Source organism: Ursus maritimus, unplaced genomic scaffold (assembly GCF_017311325.1).
Source record: "Ursus maritimus isolate PB19 unplaced genomic scaffold, ASM1731132v1 scaffold_3, whole genome shotgun sequence".
Lineage (NCBI taxonomy): Eukaryota > Metazoa > Chordata > Mammalia > Carnivora > Ursidae > Ursus > Ursus maritimus.
Genome location: NW_024425563.1, coordinates 54,977,218 through 54,995,841, shown reverse-complemented (window position 1 = coordinate 54,995,841; position 18,624 = coordinate 54,977,218). Strand labels below are relative to the sequence as shown.

Genomic DNA, 18,624 nt, shown 5'->3' with positions numbered 1-18,624 from the left:
AAAAAAAAAAAATGTAGCTTTCTGATTAGAAGTAGTTTCTGGCTTCAAGCATTATCACAGATGATTTTTGCTTTTGATGTCCTACAGAATAGCAACTAATGCTGGAACCAAAACTCTGCGATTTTTTTCTTAGTGAACACTTACTGAGAGCTTACTGCTTTCACTATTGTGTTGCACTATATTAAGCACGTTGCATGCATTGACTAATTTAATGCTAATAATCCTATGACAAAGGTAGTATAATCCTATGAAGAAGGTGGTATCATCTCCATTTTTACTTAGAGCTCATCTCTGTTTTTATTTAGAGCATGGTTAATAAACTTGTCCAGGTTTGAACAATTTGTAAGTGGCAGTTTTTAAGGTCTCACTCTAACTCTAAAGTCAGCCAAATAGATAAGGTGATATTGCACTAAACATTGATGAAACCATTGCCAAAGCTACCACCGAAAAGAATGAAAAAAGGTGGAGGAGTCCAAAGATTGGCTTCTTGGAATGTCTGTTAAAAAAGCTTATCAGAGGGGCGCCTGGGTGGCTCAGTCGTTAAGCGTCTGCCTTCGGTTCAGGGCTTGATCCCAGAGTCCTGGGATCGAGCCCCGCATCGGGCTCCTCTGCAGGGAGCTTGCTTCTTTCTCTGCCACTGGCCTTGCTTGTGTTCCCTCTCTTGCTGGCTGTCTCTATGGCAAATAAATAAATAAATAATCTTAAAAAAAAAAAAAGCTTATCCGAAAACCTGACAATTTCTCCAAATTCTGGGGTTATGGGGCGCCTGGGTAGCGCAGTCGTTAAGCGTCTGCCTTCAGCTCAGGGCGTGATCCCAGCGTTCTGGGATCGAGCCCCGCATCAGGCTCCTCTGCTGGGAGCCTGCTTCTTCCTCTCCCACTCCCCCTGCTTGTGTTCCCTCTCTCGCTGGCTGTCTCTATGTCAAATAAATAAATAAAATCTTTAAAAAAAATAATAATTCTGGGGTTATGAAGGTCTCTAGGTACAAACTATTGGTGGAATTATTAGACAAATTATTGATAGTCATTCTCTCTTGGTGTATGACTTATCTTGTGCAGGCTAATTTATTAATAAAACTCCTAAAACGGGGTGTGTGGGTGACTCAGTTGGTTAAACATCTGACTCTTGGTTTCAGCTCAGGTCATGATCTCAGGGTGGAGAGATTGAGCTCTGTGTCGGGTTTGCATTCAGCAGGGCGTCTGCTTGAGATTCTTTCTCTTCCTCTACCTCTGCGTCTCTCCCATCTCCTGTGTGTGTACACGCTCTCTCAAGTAAGTAAGTAAGTAAAATCTAAAAAAAAAAAAAAAAAAAAAGCAGTAATGAAAAGAAAAAAAACTAACACACATTTCTTTTTTAAAAAAGATTTATTTTAGAGAGAGAGCATGCATGCATGCGGACATGCACAAGTTGGGGGAGGGGCAAAGGGAGAGGGAGAGAGAAAATCTCCAGTTAGATTCTCTGCTAACTGAGTCCGATCTGGGACTCAATTCCATGACCATGAGATCTTGACCTGAGCTGATATCAAGTGTCAATTGCTCAACCGACTGAGCCACCCAGGCACCCGACCTCACACACATTTCTAATTTTACCTCTAGTTTCACCTTTTCTTTCTACCTCTCTTACCCAAATAGAGTTCTGTCTGTGTACAATTTGGAAGGAAAGTCCTTTCTCTATGAAATCAATGTTCCTCAAATTATTATGTGGTAAAGGACAAGATTTTGCTTGCTTACTTTTTATTTCCTGTCATGGAACAATGCTTTTGTGAAATGCAATAAAAAAGAATTACTAAAAATGGGATACAAAAAACATACAAAATAAAAACTTGTTCTTACTGGCTTGAACAGATAAAAAATTATTCTAAACAGTTGCTATAGAAGTTGCTAAATGCTTGCTTTTGTTTATCTTGTTGTAGAATGGGACCACTGTGGTTCCATGGGCCACACTTTGAGTAGCAGTATTCTAGAGCAGTGGATTTTGCTATGGTTGAATTTAAATTTAAATTGACTGTCTTGTTATTTGTTTATATTTGTTACATATGTTTTTCACTTGTTTGTTTTGTTTTTCTTTTTCTGCTTTCCTTTGGATTGAATATTTTTAAAAATTATATCTTTTGGGGCGCCTGGGTAGCGCAGTCGTTAAAAGCGTCTGCCTTCAGCTCAGGGCATGATCCCAGCGTTCCGGGATCGAGTCCCACATCGGGCTCTTCTGCTGGGAGCCTGCTTCTTCCTCTCCCACTCCCCCTGCTTGTGTTCCCTCTCTCGCTGGCTGTCTCTCTGTCAAATAAATAAATAAAATCTTTAAAAAAAAATAAAAATAAAAAAAAATAAAAAAAAAAATTATATCTTTTATTTCCACTATTGACTTATTAGTTTTTTATCTATATTTTTAGTAGTTTCTCTAACACTTATAACTATTAATACATATCAAAGTTTACCTTCAGGTAATATTACACTACTTCATGTATAATATGCAAATCCTATAGCAGTTTATTTGTGTCCTCTTCTTCCATTCTACATACTCTGTTGTGATGCATCTGATTTTTACATGAGCCATTAACCCCTCAATAAAATTTTTTATTATTTTTGCTTTAGATAGTCAATGTTTTAAAGGAATAAAATAAGAAAAAAGGTCTCTTTTATATTAATGCCTTCATTATTATCATTTTTAGCACTCTTCATTTCCTCAGTGATTTTCTTTACCATTTTTTGTAAATGGTCTGATGGAATCTGATGGAAGTATAATACTTCAGCAGTTATTTTTCTGAAGAATCTTTATTTTACCTTTTAAAGGTATTTTTTGAAGATATTTTTGTTAGTATGGAATTCTGATTGACATTTTTTTTCCTTTGAAAACTTTGAAGATGTCACTCCATTGTCTTCTAGCTTAAATAGTTTCTCCTAAGAAATCTGCCAAGATTCCTGTCTTAGGTCAAGATTTTATGTGATCTGTCTTCTCTGGCTGCCTTCAAGACTTTTTTTTTTCTTTTTAGTTTTAGCATTTTGACTGTGATGTGCTAGATGTGGTTTTGTCTCTTTGTGTAATTGAATTGATGGCATTTTTTTCCTAGTTATGATCTGAATCTTTTGAATCTGTGTTTTCACTATTTTTAAGGTTCTTTTTTTCCTCTTTCCTCTTTACAAAAATCCATTTACCTCTGTATTAGACAACTCAGGTTACTTGCCTGCCTTGTGACCTTAGCTCCAACCCTCTGCCCTACGGTTAACTAATTAATTATTTATTTAGCATTTTTTTTATTAGGGTAGATTTGTCAGAAATATGAGCCTACATTTTTTTTTTTAGGTTTTATTTATTTATTTGACAGAGAGACAGCCAGCGAGAGAGAGAGAACACAAGCGGGGAAGTGGGAGAGGAAGAAGCAGGCTCCCAGCAGAGCAGGGAGCCCGATGCAGGGCTTTATCCCAGGACCCTGGGATCACGCTCTGGGCTGAAGGCAGATGCTTAACAACTGAGCCACCCAGGTGCCCCTCAGCCTACATTTTTAAATGCCTATAGGCATTACTGCAATTAATAAGCTTCAGATTAATTTAAAGACATTGCTGAATTAATTATATATTTCACCAGTATGTATTTTCTCAAGTAACAAATTTTAATGGTGCAATGAAACTTTTTGTAGTGCTGTGAATATTTGTAGCATTTACTTGAAATGTTAACCTGAGCATCATTGCTCTAGTCTTATCCTCAGGCAAAGCTAGAATCCTTTATAAACATAACCCCTTAGGAGTTAGAGTAGTTATACTCTCCATTTCGTACTCGAGAATTTTCAAACTTTGTGTAGAAGTAAGTCACTCTGGGGCGCCTGGGTAGCGCAGTCGTTAAAGCGTCTGCCTTCGGCTCAGGGCGTGATCCCGGCGTTCCGGGATCGAGTCCCACATCGGGCTCCTCTGCTGGGAGCCTGCTTCTTCCTCTCTCACTCCGCTGCTGTGTTCCCTCTCTTGCTGGCTGTCTCTCTGTCACATAAATAAATAAAAAATCTTAAAAAAAAAAGTAAGTCACTCTGGACAGCAAAAGTTATGTACTGATAGCCCAGGAGCCATATTTAGCACATAGATAAGTTTATTTTAGCCTGGCTAGGGATTTTTTAAAAATTAAATTCTTCTCAATATTTAAGATTGGAAAATTACACCCCCCACCTCTCATTTACCTTACATTATATTACATCTACATTACCAGTCTGACCTCTGGAGTCTTTTGAACATGTGGCTACTACTTGAGCCCAAATTTATACCACTTCTGTATGTAAGCCTCTCTAAGCTATTTTTTTGTACTTTTTCCTGTTCGTATTTGGATTCTATTTGTCTATATAAAGGGTCACTTATACCCCTTAACACCAAGGAAATTCTTTATACTTGAGTTAATATTTAAATTATAGCTGCTGCAGATCTGAGCCAAGTATTTAGGGAGAAGCATGCTGTTGTTACTGCTGTTTTTAAAACCATAAATTACATTGGCAGTGTATATTATTCAGTGACAGAGCTATTGGAGAGTTAGCTTACTTAGAACTCTGATTATTTTGTGCACTGTGTGTCACACTTATATTTTACTGTCCATTTTTATGTGGTCATTCTCAGGGTAAACAATTTTTTAAAAAAGGAAAAAACTGAAAGCAATTAAGTGGTTACCGGAAGGATATGCACCTGTACAGAGGCTACTGAATAAGGGGAGGCAGTGGCACTCAGGAAGCATCTTGATTTCTTGCAAAATCCTGACCGTGGATTTTGGTCATTTTAGTTCATGCTCCTAATTCAGAGTGGAGTGAAAGAAACTGTGAAAGCAATGGTTTTGAAATATTGTACCCACCTCTCAGATACTCAGAATCTGTTTCAAAGGAAGTGAACATTTGAAAGTGTGGGTATATTCACAAATAGCACTTAGGTATTTCCACTAAACAAAATGAATCATGGCTGCTCAAAGACAGCAGGCTGTCCATGTACTCCCAGTCTTATATGTGTATGAGGACAAACCCAACATTCTCATCAACAAACATTTCTCAAGGACTTGACTTTTAATAGATAGAACTTGTCTGTTTCTTTTTTTTTCTTTTTGGTATAGATGCCAATAATCTTATGATGGCCTTGATATTTTATTTTGCCACTGATATTATATAATTATTTCTTTTTTGAAATCATCAGAAGAAATTGCTGTCCCTTTCTTTGATGTATTAGGAAAAAATCAGTTGAGATTGAAGCAAAAGAATCGGAAGACCTGTGAAAGGTTTTTCCTGGCTCTGTCACTGCCATTTGTGAAACTGAAGAAACTGAAAAGGACAGAACAACCCTTTAATATAAGTTTATATTAGTGTCAATTCCATTCAGGAGACAGAATTATTTGGATAAATTCAGGAAAAGAAAATTTTGATAAAAATCATTCTTTGGTCCTATTCCAAAGAAGAAACAAGAGAGAAAACACAACTTTAAAAAGTTAACAATGAAAATATAAAGCAATTTCCTCCCTGTTCCCTCTCTCTCCTCTTCTCTGCATCCTCTCTGGGCTGTCTGTCTCTCTGCTCTTTTTGCTGCTGCTTTCTTTCTTCCGTCTTTTCTTTCTTCCTCCCTCCCTCCCCCCTCCCCATTTCTTTCTTTCTTTCTTTCTTTCTTTCTTTCTTTCTTTCTTTCTTTCTTTCTTTCCTTCCTTCCTTCCTTTCTTCCTTTCTTCCTTTCTTCCTTTCTTCCTTTTTCTCTATATTTTCCTTTTATTCTTGCCATATTCCATAAAGGATTTAAAGCAGCTTTCAAAACAAACATGAAGTGTATATGTGTGTGTGTGTGTGTGTGTGTGTGTGTGTGTGTATTCAAAGTAGGTGTCATCATGCAAAAGTGAAAATACAATGAGCTAGGACTGAGATTAGCATATAAAGTATCTGTTGTATCCTTTGCTGTGTAGAAGCTTTTTATCTTGATGAAGTCCCAAAAGTTCATTTTTGCTTTTGTTTCCCTTGCCTTTGGGGACGTGTTTTGAAAAAAACTTGCTGTGGCAGATGTCAAAGAGGTTACTGCCTATGTTCTACTCTAGGATTTTGATGGATTCCTGTCTCACATTGGGTCTTTCATCATTTAGAGTTAATCTTTGTGTATGGTGTAAGAGAATGGTCGAGTTTCATTCTTCTGTATATAGCTGTCCAATTTCCCCAGCACCATTTATTGAAGAGACTGTCTTTTTTCCATTGGGTATTTTTTCCTGCTTTGTCAAAGATTAGTTGACCATAGAGTTGAGGGTCCATATCTGGGTTCTCTATTCCATTCCATTGATCTGTCTGTTTTTGTGTCAGTACCATGCTGTCTTGGTGATCACAGCTTTGTAGTATAGCTTGAAATCAGGCAACGTGATGCCCCCAGCTTTGTTTTTCTTTTTCAACATTTCCTTGGCAATTCAGGGTCTTTTATGGTTCCATACAAATTACAGGATTATTTGTTCCAGCTCTTCGAAAAATGCCATTTGTATTTTGATTGGGATGGCATTGAAAGTATAGATTGCTCTGGGTTGCATAGACATTTTAACAATGTTTATTCTTCCAGTCCGTGAGCATGGAATGTTTTTCCATCTTTTTGTGTCTTCCTCAATTTCTTTCTTTAAGTGTTCTGTAGTTTCCAGAGTATAGATCCTATAGAGTATAGGTCCTTTACCTCTTTGGTTAGGTTTATTCCAAGGTATCTTAGGTTTTTGGTGCTATTGTAAATGGAATCAATTCCCTAATTTCTCTTTCTACAATTAAATTGTTAGTGTATAGAAAAGCAACTGATTTCTGTGCATTGATTTTGTATCCTGCCACATTACTGAATTGCTGTATGAGTTTTAGTAATTTGGGGGTGGAGTCTTTTGGTTTTTCCACATAAAGCATCATGTCATCTGTGAAGAGAGAGAGTTTGACTTCTTCTTTGCCAATTTGAATACCTTTTCTTTTTGTTGTCTGATTGTTCATGCTAGGACTTCTAGTACTATGTTGAACAATAGTGACAAGAGTGGGCATCCCTGTCGTGTTGCTGAAAACAATCAACAAAACAAAGAGGCGACCCACAGAATGGGAGAAGATATTTGTAGATGAATTACAGATTAAGGGGTGGTATCCAAGATCTATAAGAACTTCTCAGACTCAACACCCAAGAAACAAATAATCAAGTCAAAAAATGAGAAGACTTGAACAGACACTTCTCCAAAGAAGACATACGAATGGCTAACAGACACATGAAAAAATGTTCAACATCATTAGTTATCAGGGAAATTCAAATCAAAACCACACTCAGATACCACCTTACACCACTTAGAATGGCAAAAATTAACAAGGCAGGAAACAACAAATGTTGAAGAGGATGTGGAAGAAGGGGAACCCTCTTACACTGTTGATGGGAATGCAGGTTGGTATAGCCACTTTGGAAACAGTATGGAGGTTCCTCAAAAAGTTAAAAATAGAGCTACCCTGTGACCCAGCAAGTACACTACTGGGTATTGACCCCAAAGATACAGATGTAGTGAAAAGAAAGGGCCCGTGCACCCCAATGTTCATAGCAGCTGTGTCCACAATAGCCAAACTGTGGAAGGAGCCGAGATGCCCTTCAACAGGTGAATGGATAAAGAAGATGTGGTCCATATATACAGTGGAATATACTCAGCCGTCAGAAAGGATGAATACCCACCATTTGCATCAAAATGGATGGAACTGGAGGGGATTATGCTAAGTGAAATAAGTCAAGCAGAGAAAGACAATTATCATATGGTTTCACTTAAATGTGGAACATGAGGAATAGCATGGAGGACATTAGGAGAAGGAAAGGAAAAATGAAGGGGGGGACATCAGAGGGGGAGACGAACCATGAAAGACTGTGGACTCCGGGAAACAAACTGAGGGTTTCAGAGGGGAGGGGAGTGGGGGGATGGGTTAGCCCGGTGATGGGTATTAAGAAGGGCACGTATTGCAATGAGGACTGGGGGGTTATATGCAAACAATGGATCATGGAACACTACATCAAAAAACTAATGAAGTACTGTATGGTAACATAACAACAAAAAAAAAAAGAAACAATGCAAAAAAATAAATAAAGTGTGTGTTGTAGTAGCTACTATTTTTACTAGACAAAGACCACAAATTTTTCTTTGAGATTTCTAGTAGCCAAGATGAAGAAGGTAGCACTGGTATTTATAGGGTCTCAGTGTTTCTAGGGCAGGATTTCTCAACCTTGGCATTGACATTTTGGGCAACATACTTCTTTCATGTATTGTCCTGTGGCACTGTAAGATGTTTAGCAGCATTCCTGGCTTCTACCCAACAGAGGCTAGAAGCTGACCTGCTCCTTCAGTCTTGACAAGCAAGAATGTCTCTAGAAATTCCCAAATGGCCCCTGAGTGGGGGGAGGTGGTGGGCAAAACTATTCCCATTGAGAATTACTGGTTTAGTATAATGGCAGACAAATTAGAAAATGCCCAACTACTCCAGATGCAATGTGTGGTATTTGAATTTTTTTAATATTTTAGCAATTTCATATGGTAGAATTTCAATACCTTTTAAGATAAAATATTGATGTTAGGTCTTAGCTGATATATTTCACTAGGAAAATCTTTGATTCTATAAATAAAATTAGAATCTTTTTAAAAATCATTTTGCTTTTTGTTTATTTAGATTTTTATTTTACTAGCATAAAAAATCAATATGGATTAAGAGTTCATACTCTTTTTTTTCCAAATTCTCATTCCAGTTCTCATTCCAAGTTCTCATTCTCTTATTAGCTAAATAACCTCTCTGAATTTCAATAGAGAAGTGTTTAATGATAGCATCTATGCCAATGGTTGTTGTAAGAATTGTATGAGTTTTTCTAGGCAATGAGCTTTGTATAGTGCCTGGATCTTAATAAGTACTCTATAATTATGAGATAACAATTATTATTATTGTCATTGTTATTTTTAAATAATAAAGATCAGAGCTTTATAGAGTAAGGGAATATATAATAAAAATGAAAAACCTGAAATGTCCTTACTAGGTTTCTATCTCTCTCTATATATATTTCCTGCATTCTTCTGTGGCTCCAAGTGAATGAGTTGTTTCCACCATTCATGGTTCATAGATCAGGTTTGATTCAGCAGTCTTCCTTTTTATCTTTTATAGATATAGAGATTGCAACATGATGTTCTTTCAGATGTGAATAGTGTTACCTAGTGGCTAAGTTTTTTACTCTCTCTTCTACCTCTATGCCTCTGTAGAGAGAGCATCTTCGTAACTATTTTAGGAGACTAGTATGAATAATTGCTATGTTCTTATAAATTGCTGGACTCTTTTTCCTATGTCTTGTTCTTTTTTTCCCTTTCTTTCTCCCTCCCTCCCTTCCTTTCTCTTCCTTCCTTCATTCCTCCCTCCCCCCTCCCTCCCTCCCTCCTTTCTTCCTCCCTCCTTCTCTTTTCCTTCCTTCCTTTTGTTTTTTCTTTCTTTCGCTCTTTCATTCTTTCATTCTTTCATCCTGCTGGCCTCTGCTTGATTATTCTGGGATTTTCACATTGCCAGTTACCCTGGATTCTCTGAGGTCCATAATGAAGTGGAGAATGTGACATTCTCCATCTTTTAACATAATTTTTCAAATCAATACCAAAGTATTTTATTTTAATCTCTTTTTTTTAACAGCGTATAAAATGTATTGCCTATTTCAATTGTTACTTACAGCCTTCTCCATCTCTTTACCCTTCCTACCCTACTAAATAGACATGAGGCTCTCGAAATATAGGCTAGGAGGATCTCAATTCCAGGCTCTGTACTGTTTTCAGAACTGTGCTTCCTCCTCTGACGACTAAATCTTTTTTATGGGCCAAGCTTGTATGATTCTCTACCCTAGAGTATATTTCCATCCTATCTCACTGCATTTGCTTCATTCCTAACACAGAAAGACTTTTGGTGGGACAGCCTTATCTAACATTTCTGAACCACAGTTTTGGACACATGTTAGGTCCAGACCCTTCTACATGTTTATAAGTGTGTTGAACTTTTGGGGGACTATTTTCAAATTGATATATTTTAATTCTGGCAATAAAACAAAGCCTCTTTGGACAGTTCCTCAGCAGACTACTAAAGCTGCTTTCATGTTTTGTACATTTATACAGAAATACTTGAAAGTTGAAAGCATACTGTATTTCAGAATACTCTGTAAGCAAAAGCTTGGTAAACATTCCAGATGAATTCTGAGGGGGGCAGTAATTTGCATATTGCCACATTAATTCTGAAATACAGTAATACACCACTAGCCATGTTTGCAACATATCCTTTAGGACTTCTGTGCAGTATCCTGATTAGACCTTTTTCCCTGTCATCCAGCAGAGTAAATTCCTTACCTTAAAAATGGGACACAAAATTAGAATTAGCCATGTTTATTCATAATTGTGATAAATATGCTCTCTTTTTCCTAATTATACTGATCTTCTCCACAATTACTAATATAACCATCTCTTCAACTTCAATATCAGCTTACTATTGGATGCAGTCTTTTTAGGTAATTGCTCAGTCTCTCAGCTTCTTCTTCCAAGATGGCTTTTAGGTATCCGAGGGAGGGATGGAGACCTGATGAGGTCCTTGGACACTCATGCTGTCCTCTGGATATTCAAGCTTCTGTGGCAATTTCTCTGGTCCATCTTATTGTTCCTGATTGCCTAGCATTTGAAGCAGCTGATTTTCTCCCAATTTCACTGCAGGATGAAGCCTGGTGGGTGCTTCCGCTGCACCTTTGGTTTGCCTTTCTCCAATCGCCAGACCTGAAGGGATGACTTTGGTCTTTTCTTCCTCTTATTGTATGCTATCTAAAGCCTAAATTTATAAGCTGTAGGCTCGATTGTCACAGATAGAAAGAGTCTCTTTGCTGAGTATTAGAAAGGCAATGGTAGCAATGCCTTTGATGCTATCACTAATGTAAGACTATAATCTGAGACACTGGTTTAGTTCTTGATATATAAAGGAATTTGGAAAAAAATCCTCTTTGACCACAAAATCTAGATTTTTATGTGTACTGATGCAAAATCATATTTTGAATGTCAGTTTATTCACATTTCTTTTGTATCCTAATCTCCCTTTCAGTTTGTGTACCATTGCCTCCTAATGTATGTATACATGTGTGCATGGCTATGCACACACACATATCAGGCTGAAGAATAAATTGGTGGACAGGCTAAGGAAAAGTGAATGTATGGAAAGAAAAAAGATACAAACACATTGATTTTTTTCAAATTATAGTAGTTTGGGTTTTAAGAATTTGCTTGTCTTAACTAAACTTTAGCAAGATCTAAATAACCAGCTAATATAGTTGACAGGATTGCTTTCTGTTCCACTACCATTTCTTTCCCCTTTCCTGGCCTAATCTAAACAATTTACATTGTTTACAATTATTTTCCATATCCAGAGCCAACTCTGTGTCACTCTCCTAATCTCTCTACCTTCAACCTTAAAATGCTAGAGCACCTATCTTACAGTTCTAAGTTCTTATGGTCTCTACTTTCACCATCATTGTATTGCCATTTTAGCTCCTTAATCCCATTTACATATATCCATCTAAATATAATCCTTCTTGCTCTTTTCCTTCTTTTCCAGCCACTCAGTATCCCCTTCCATGCCAGGAACCACCAACAATTAGTGGAGTCAACCATCCTTTCTTACCTAGAGTTTTTTCTACTGTCAGAAGGTCTTGCAGTAGTTAAAATCTGACCTTTCATATGACAGTGACCTTCTTGACACTAACACTAATACAGGGAAAGGTTTTGGCAATCTCTCCAACCAATAAGAGGGACATAACAGAAGAAATACTTTTTGCCATTGAGAATAGTAGGAAGTGGATTTGGGAGTCTCTTCTAGTGACAGAGATTATAGTCAGGAGAGTTCATGAGCCATGCATGCTTTCTTACCATTGGAGCTCTTATTAAACTATAACATGGCAAATACATGTGGGTAGCTTTTACTAACTAATTTTGGTAGCTAATGGCCCTGTAACACCACTTTGAGCACAATATCTTAGGAAAATATGTTTATAAATTGATTTATAAACATGTTTTTGGGATATAACTTGCTATGGGCTGAATTGTTTCCCCCCAAATTCATATGTTGAAGCCCTAATTCCTGACGTGATTTAATTTAATAGGGCTTTTAGAAGGTAATTAATGTTAAATGAGGTCATACAGAAGGAGCCTAATTTAATAGGAATGGTGGCCTTGTAAGAAGAGGGAGAGGGATCTGTCTCTCTCCACATGCACTCACTGAGGAAAGGCTATGTGAGGACGTAGTGAGAAGGCAGACATCTGCAAGCCAGGATGAGAACTGAACCAGAATTTCAACCTGAAACCAAATTGGCTGACACCTTCTTGGACTTCCTAGCCTCCAAACTAGGAGAAATAAAATCCTGTTGTTTAAGCCACTCAGTCTATGGTATTTTGTTATGGTAGCTGAGCTAAGACAACATCTGTTAATAAATTCAGAATTAAATACAGTTACTTGTTTATGAATAGATTATATGCAAAATCTTGACTATTATTGCCATTTAGTTAAACACTATACATAAAACCGGTTGAAGTAGTTATTTAAATAAATGTTTTTTATGTTTAAATATAAGTAAATGGATGATAAATTTCATAGATTCCTAAACAACACTGTTTAGGGATAAGCTTGAACTTTGGGTGTAGTAAAATCTCAAGTATCCATTCCATTGAGCATCTTTGTGCCCAGCATTCTTTCAATAAATAATCATATCTTTATGATAAAAATAACTCCCATATACTATAACTCTTAGCATCTGTTATGTAGTAGGTACCTAACAAATGTTAGCTGAATTAAAAAAAATATAAATATCTTGATTAGTAGAGGTTTATACACCAAAATTGATGGCATAGACAGAATATTAACCTCTATAAGAATACTTCCAGGAAGATAGATATAAAGGTGAATTTTAGAGTTATTTGTGGCTATCTAATGTCCCTTAGTATTATGGTTAAAGTGACATTGTTCCTAGGTGTTGGAATATTTTTCTAATCAAGTGTTTGTTTAAAGCTTTTGGGAAGGAAATTTTCTATTGATAGATTGATTTTTTTTTTTTTTAAGAACAGAATATTCAAAAGTCAAGTAAAAAGGGGTTTGGATTATATGTGTTTTGACTCACCCATTACGTCTTTGGGATTTATTGATTTATATTTGCTTGCCTTCACAATAATTTTAAATCTGATTAATGAGGACTTTCTGTGGCATCTATGGCTCTGTAATAGTTGAAAATAAGCTAAAAACTATGCAACAATGTAAATGTGGGTGTTCATTTTTCAACCTGAGCAACCATCTTTCTCAAGGATATATCTGTATGAAGCTCAAATAAGTGCTTATATAGTTCAGTAAAAATAAAACTTAATTTGGAGGGCAGATGATTAGGTTCCATTGTCCATTTGATGATTCCCTTACTTTTTAGTTGGTAGTGTTGACCATGATGATGTTGACTGTGACAAGGGCTTAATGTTCTTAGAAAGTGAGGGTTATTTCAAGATTGTGGTAGAAAGACATGTGATGTCAGAGTCAGGGGTCTGTATGAAGGTCCTCAGGCCAGCTGAGTAGCCTCTCTAAGCCATAGTGTGCTCATTCAGTAAACACTTATAAGGCCTCTACTCTGTGTTAGGCATTATAAAATGGGTGTAATAGCAGCCTAAATAGTAGTAGCTAACATTTGTTTATCACTTTTTCATTTGATTCTCACCAAAATCATATGCAGATGTTACTTTAAAAAGTTGCTGTGTCATAGGTAAGGGAACCAAAGCAGAGAGACGTTAATTAATTAATTGCCTACTGTCACATAGGTTTTAGCAGTGAAGCTATAACTTCACCCTGACAATTGAATTCACCATGCTGTTGTTGAAAAGATCTTAATTTTCTATTTATTTATGTATTTATTTACTGTTCTGATTTATTTATTTATTCATTGATCTTGACAGAATTTAAGTTGGTAAGGATCTCATGAAAAAAGGCATGTTAAAATGCTTAGGAAACTGCTTAGTGCATTGTGAATATGTATAATTGTTATTTATTGTATTTGTTTCATGTCAGTAGTCCTCTTTAACTTAATTCTTTTTAAAAAAAAAACTTTATTTTGTGTGGAATTTCCCTTCTTTTACCCATTTGAGAAGTCTTGATATTTGCATAGTCACAAATTTTTTTATTTCCTAGTGCTTCAAGTAATTTGTGTCATAACTTTAGAGACTTCTACCATTTGATTCTGTTTTTTATGTTAAGATATATTTTATACATAAAAATATGTAACACATGATCATTATAGACCACTGGTGTTGTACTTTTCCTGTTCTTGTTATATGTTATCTTCATGCATGAAAAAGAGTAAATAGTGTTTTATAAAGGTAAATCCAAAATATTGGTTGATGCTTTGTTTTTCATAAGAATATTCTCTTATGGAAGCAACCATGTATTTTAATGGCCTATCCAATTTTAATAATACCAATCTACATTAAGACCAGCTGCTAAAATGTACTAAATGTTAGAAATTTTAAGCTTCTACTTTGAAAACCAAATTGCTCATCGCAGTTGAATTTGGTGAATGTTTAAGTGTGAGGACCACACACTCCTTCCATTTAGTTGGAGAACCTGAACTGTGGTTGCTGCTTCCTACTCACCGACTGCTACTATTACTTGCCTAATAATTGTCTTTGGCTCCCTGTAAACCTGCAGCCAGAAAGGTATTTGAATTTTTCCCCTCTAGCACTTGCAAATCCGATTTTTATGTATAGCTAAGTGCTCTTAGCTTTTACTCTATCTACTACTGGGGCCTGGTTTCTAGCAGGCCTGTAACTGCACCAGATCCGGCCTATGTAATGCTGTTTGTAATGAGAAATCTAAACAGGGAATGGCAGTGAGGCATGGCAGGAATGTGTTTCCATTGGAGAAGGCAGTATAGAGAAAAAGTATAAGCAAAGCCATGTCCAGAAGGTCTTTTCAGCTGGCCAGGATGGAAGACTAATGTTATTGTACCTAGGCTGTTACTCTGCCAGCCCTTCCTCACAAATTTGCTTTCTTTCTCTCTTCCCTTCTCCCCTCCCCCTCCCTTCCTTTTTCATCTACTTGTTCTCCTTCTTGTTTTCCCTCTCTCTTTCTTCGGGCTGTGCTGACTGTTTGCTCAGGTGGACAGTGACACCATTTGGAATGAACTGCACTCGTCCGGTGCTGCACGCATGGCTGTTGGCTGTGTCATCGAGCTGGCTTCCAAAGTGGCCTCAGGAGAGCTGAAGGTGAGGTCTGGGTTGCATTAAGTGTGGGAAATCCAGAGAAGAAAATGAAACAGTGTTGTTGTTGTTTGGGAATTGTGGGGAGTGTGGTGTGCTAATGAAAGGGGCGAAGGGAAGAGGGCAGGAAGATGGCCACTAAGGTGTGATAATAACTGGTCTGTAGGTAGGCAGTAGCTGCTGTTGCTCACAAGGCCTTCCTCTCCTTGAGGAAACTGTGGTCAGGGCACTCTGGTGTGTTTTTAAGAACACAGGAATGGTGAGTAAAGCTATGGTCCAGGTTAAAAATATCCAGTATATACATGTCTGTCATGTCCTCCTGGGATTCTCTTTTGAAGCAATTTAAAAAATATGATTACTGAATACTATGTATAAGCTCAGAATACCACCCAGAGAGAGGAGAGGGGAGGGGTGGGGGAGAAAGGTAAATACCAGACGGGAAGGATTGGGAGGAAGAAGGAAATTGTTGATTAGAAGGGTAATGATCCAGGGTATGTTTTTCCATGAAAGAACTTCAAAAATGATCTACGCTTTATTGTTCTTTTCTTTTTTACGGTCTCTTCTTTTCTACATCATAAGAAAAGAACAATGTCCAAACCCCAATGTTTCCCAGTCTAAACAATTTATAAAAGCCAGAGACCTGACAGACGTTGACATTTTATTTGGTATTTTAACAGCGCTATTTAAAGGTATGCCATGTGCGTCTTGAATGCAGTTACCCCTGTAAACTTTGTTGGTGCTAACATGACTTTTTAATGTACTAGTTCACACACTTCATAAGGAAATCTGGGTGGTGTTTGATTTGGTATTTTTAGCAATTGTAGGGACAGGGGAAATACAATGTGAACAACATAGGCACCACAGGTTTTGTTAATCTAAAGTAAAATCTAATTAGGATTATTTTTCTGTTTATCTAATGAATTTTGATTCAGTTACACCTGACTGTTTCCACTTGTGGTATGAAAAAAATGCAGGGTAGGAAGGTACACTTTACAATATATTGTCTTTTCAGAAGCCTTTACTTTAACTTTTTAAGAAGTCAGAGCCAGTCGAAATATAATTTTGAAAGGGTGAGCTATATTTATTATACATATGTACACACCTTATGTGTAGTTGGCTTGATCAGCATCAGGACATCATTTGCTCATCTCAGGGGATTTATGGGGTCATTAATGTGGTGCATACTACTCAGTCTTTACCTTTGTTAATGAACTTACTGGAAAGAGGAAAGGAATTAGCCTTGTGGAGAGGTTTTGGCTGTCTCCTGGTAGCACCTTTGGAAATAATTCTTCCTATTTGAGAACTTCACTTGTAACAGTAGAATAAATGGACATTTTAAAAGAATGATCTTTGAAGGTCTTATTTTCAGAAGAATTAAAAAAACACAACAGCTAAGCCACAGTATTATAATTTTTATAAGATAATGCTGGCACAGAGCCACTTAATAACAAAGAAAATGATTATGTTAGCATGCACAATTTCTAATTGTTATGATTTTGTGGGAGTTTAATCAATAATTCAGAAACATTCTCAAGTAGAATGCCCACATATTACACTCAAAATCATCGTTATTAGCTTCACAGAATGCAGAATTGCCAAATGTATATATGAAGAGTAGTGAACAGAAGCCTAATTCTTTTTTTAGGAGGTAATTATTTAAAATAGCCAATTACAAACAAAGTGTCAACAACATATAGCATGGACATGGTGGCCACCAGCTGTACTAACATTGGCTATTTATGTTAAGAACAAGAATTCATGCAAACCCTTTTCCCCTTTGGTTGACAAATCAGGTATGGTTAAAAAGAGAGAGAAGAATAGAGAAAAAGCCAGCCTAAAAATCAAGAAATCTTGGTCCAAACTCTGCCACTTAAATGTTATGTCATTTGGTGGCAAATCACTAACTTCTCTGGGCTTCAGTTTCTTGTTCTGCAAAATCAGGATGGAATTTATAATGTTGTACGTGGTGCTGCTATTCTGAGCTATTTGCAAATGAAAATTAGATCTGATTCTCAAATATACATACGATGGCATACTAAATAGTAGATATTTTAAAACTAATTTCAACTTATTTTGGTGAATATTTGAGATACTGCAGCTGGTTTATCTTTCTGATTGTTAAACCCAAGTAAAAATCCAAGAGTCAGGACCATAACAAAGGCACCAGTGCTGACAGGTCAAGAGACTGAGCCCCTTCGTTGCAAATAGTTTGGGGAGGCCTATGGGAATGCCGTATGGGAAAGGTAGCAGTGACAAATGATTTGCAGCCACAGTGAATAACTGATACAGAGAACCATGTTTAAGGACCTCTTGCTAACCAAAAATGTCACTCAGTGTCTTCCTGTCCCATACTCTGATATGACAGAGCTGGTATACTTGCTGGGCAGGACCTTTAACACTCATGGCCTTGGAGCCATCACTTCATTCATATCTATGAAGGAAACAGGGAAGCTTATTTGAGGACACTGATAAGTTAGCCTCTGATAAGAGATATAAAAAGAAAACTTCAGTGTTTCATTTTTGGTTTTCAGCATCTGCATTCAGTTCTTACATGTTCTACCCCATTGTCCTAGTAAATCAGTATAACCTCCTGAGACAACATTGGCATACTATAATTCTGTATTTTGTGAGACTGCACTAATTTTGCCTGGAAAACAGAGAATAATTAAGATGGAGTGCTGAACTGAGAAGTAAGAGACAGCTGGAAGTTAAGTCACTGAGCTCATAGAGAATGGGGACCTAGGAGTTAAGAAGTGTGTATGAGAAAGGAAAATGGTGTGGACAGATTTGATTACCTGGAATTTTTGCTTGATGCTGAACTTGGTTGCGACACCCCTAACAGGTTCTATCCATTATTCACTTGAGGGTACTGATGCGCTGAAGGAATTAGAAGAATAAACCAGGCACAGGAAGTGAGTTTCATGTTGATGCTTAAATAGAGCATGTGCAGCAAACTATAGCAGTAAATTGGTATATTTACAAAGAAATGACATGCTCAGTGGAGTTCAGTGGAAATTATGGGGATTTTCAAGTTTTCTAGGTTTTTAACAATATATACATGCATGTCTTCATGTATAAAACACTCCACAGTGGAAATTTCTGGAATCAATAGATGCCTAAATTGCATATTTCTCAGATTCTAGTACCGAGGAACACAAATATTCTGAAAATGCTGAAATGTTAGGAATACTAGAAACTGTAATTGGAAGATTACGTTCTGAAGGTCGTTTTATTTTCTATAGGACATTTAAGAAATTATGTCTAGAAATAGATATATCTCTAAAAGATGAGTATTTTTTCAAGTTATAAATATAAATAGTTCAAAACCTGGTTCAAAAAATGGTGTAAAATATCATGTTGTATACCTTAAGTATATACAGATTTTGT

General features: G+C 36.8%; 1 protein-coding gene across 1 annotated transcript in view; it reads left to right on the top strand.

Moving 5' to 3' along the window:
* HDAC9 (histone deacetylase 9) overlaps positions 1 to 18,624 on the top strand; it is a 684,034-nt gene that overhangs the window by 440,878 nt on the left and 224,532 nt on the right. The window contains exon 17 of the mRNA XM_040644215.1: positions 15,136 to 15,243. Coding sequence (XP_040500149.1) covers positions 15,136 to 15,243 — 108 coding nt within the window. The remainder of the gene's footprint in view (positions 1 to 15,135; positions 15,244 to 18,624) is intronic.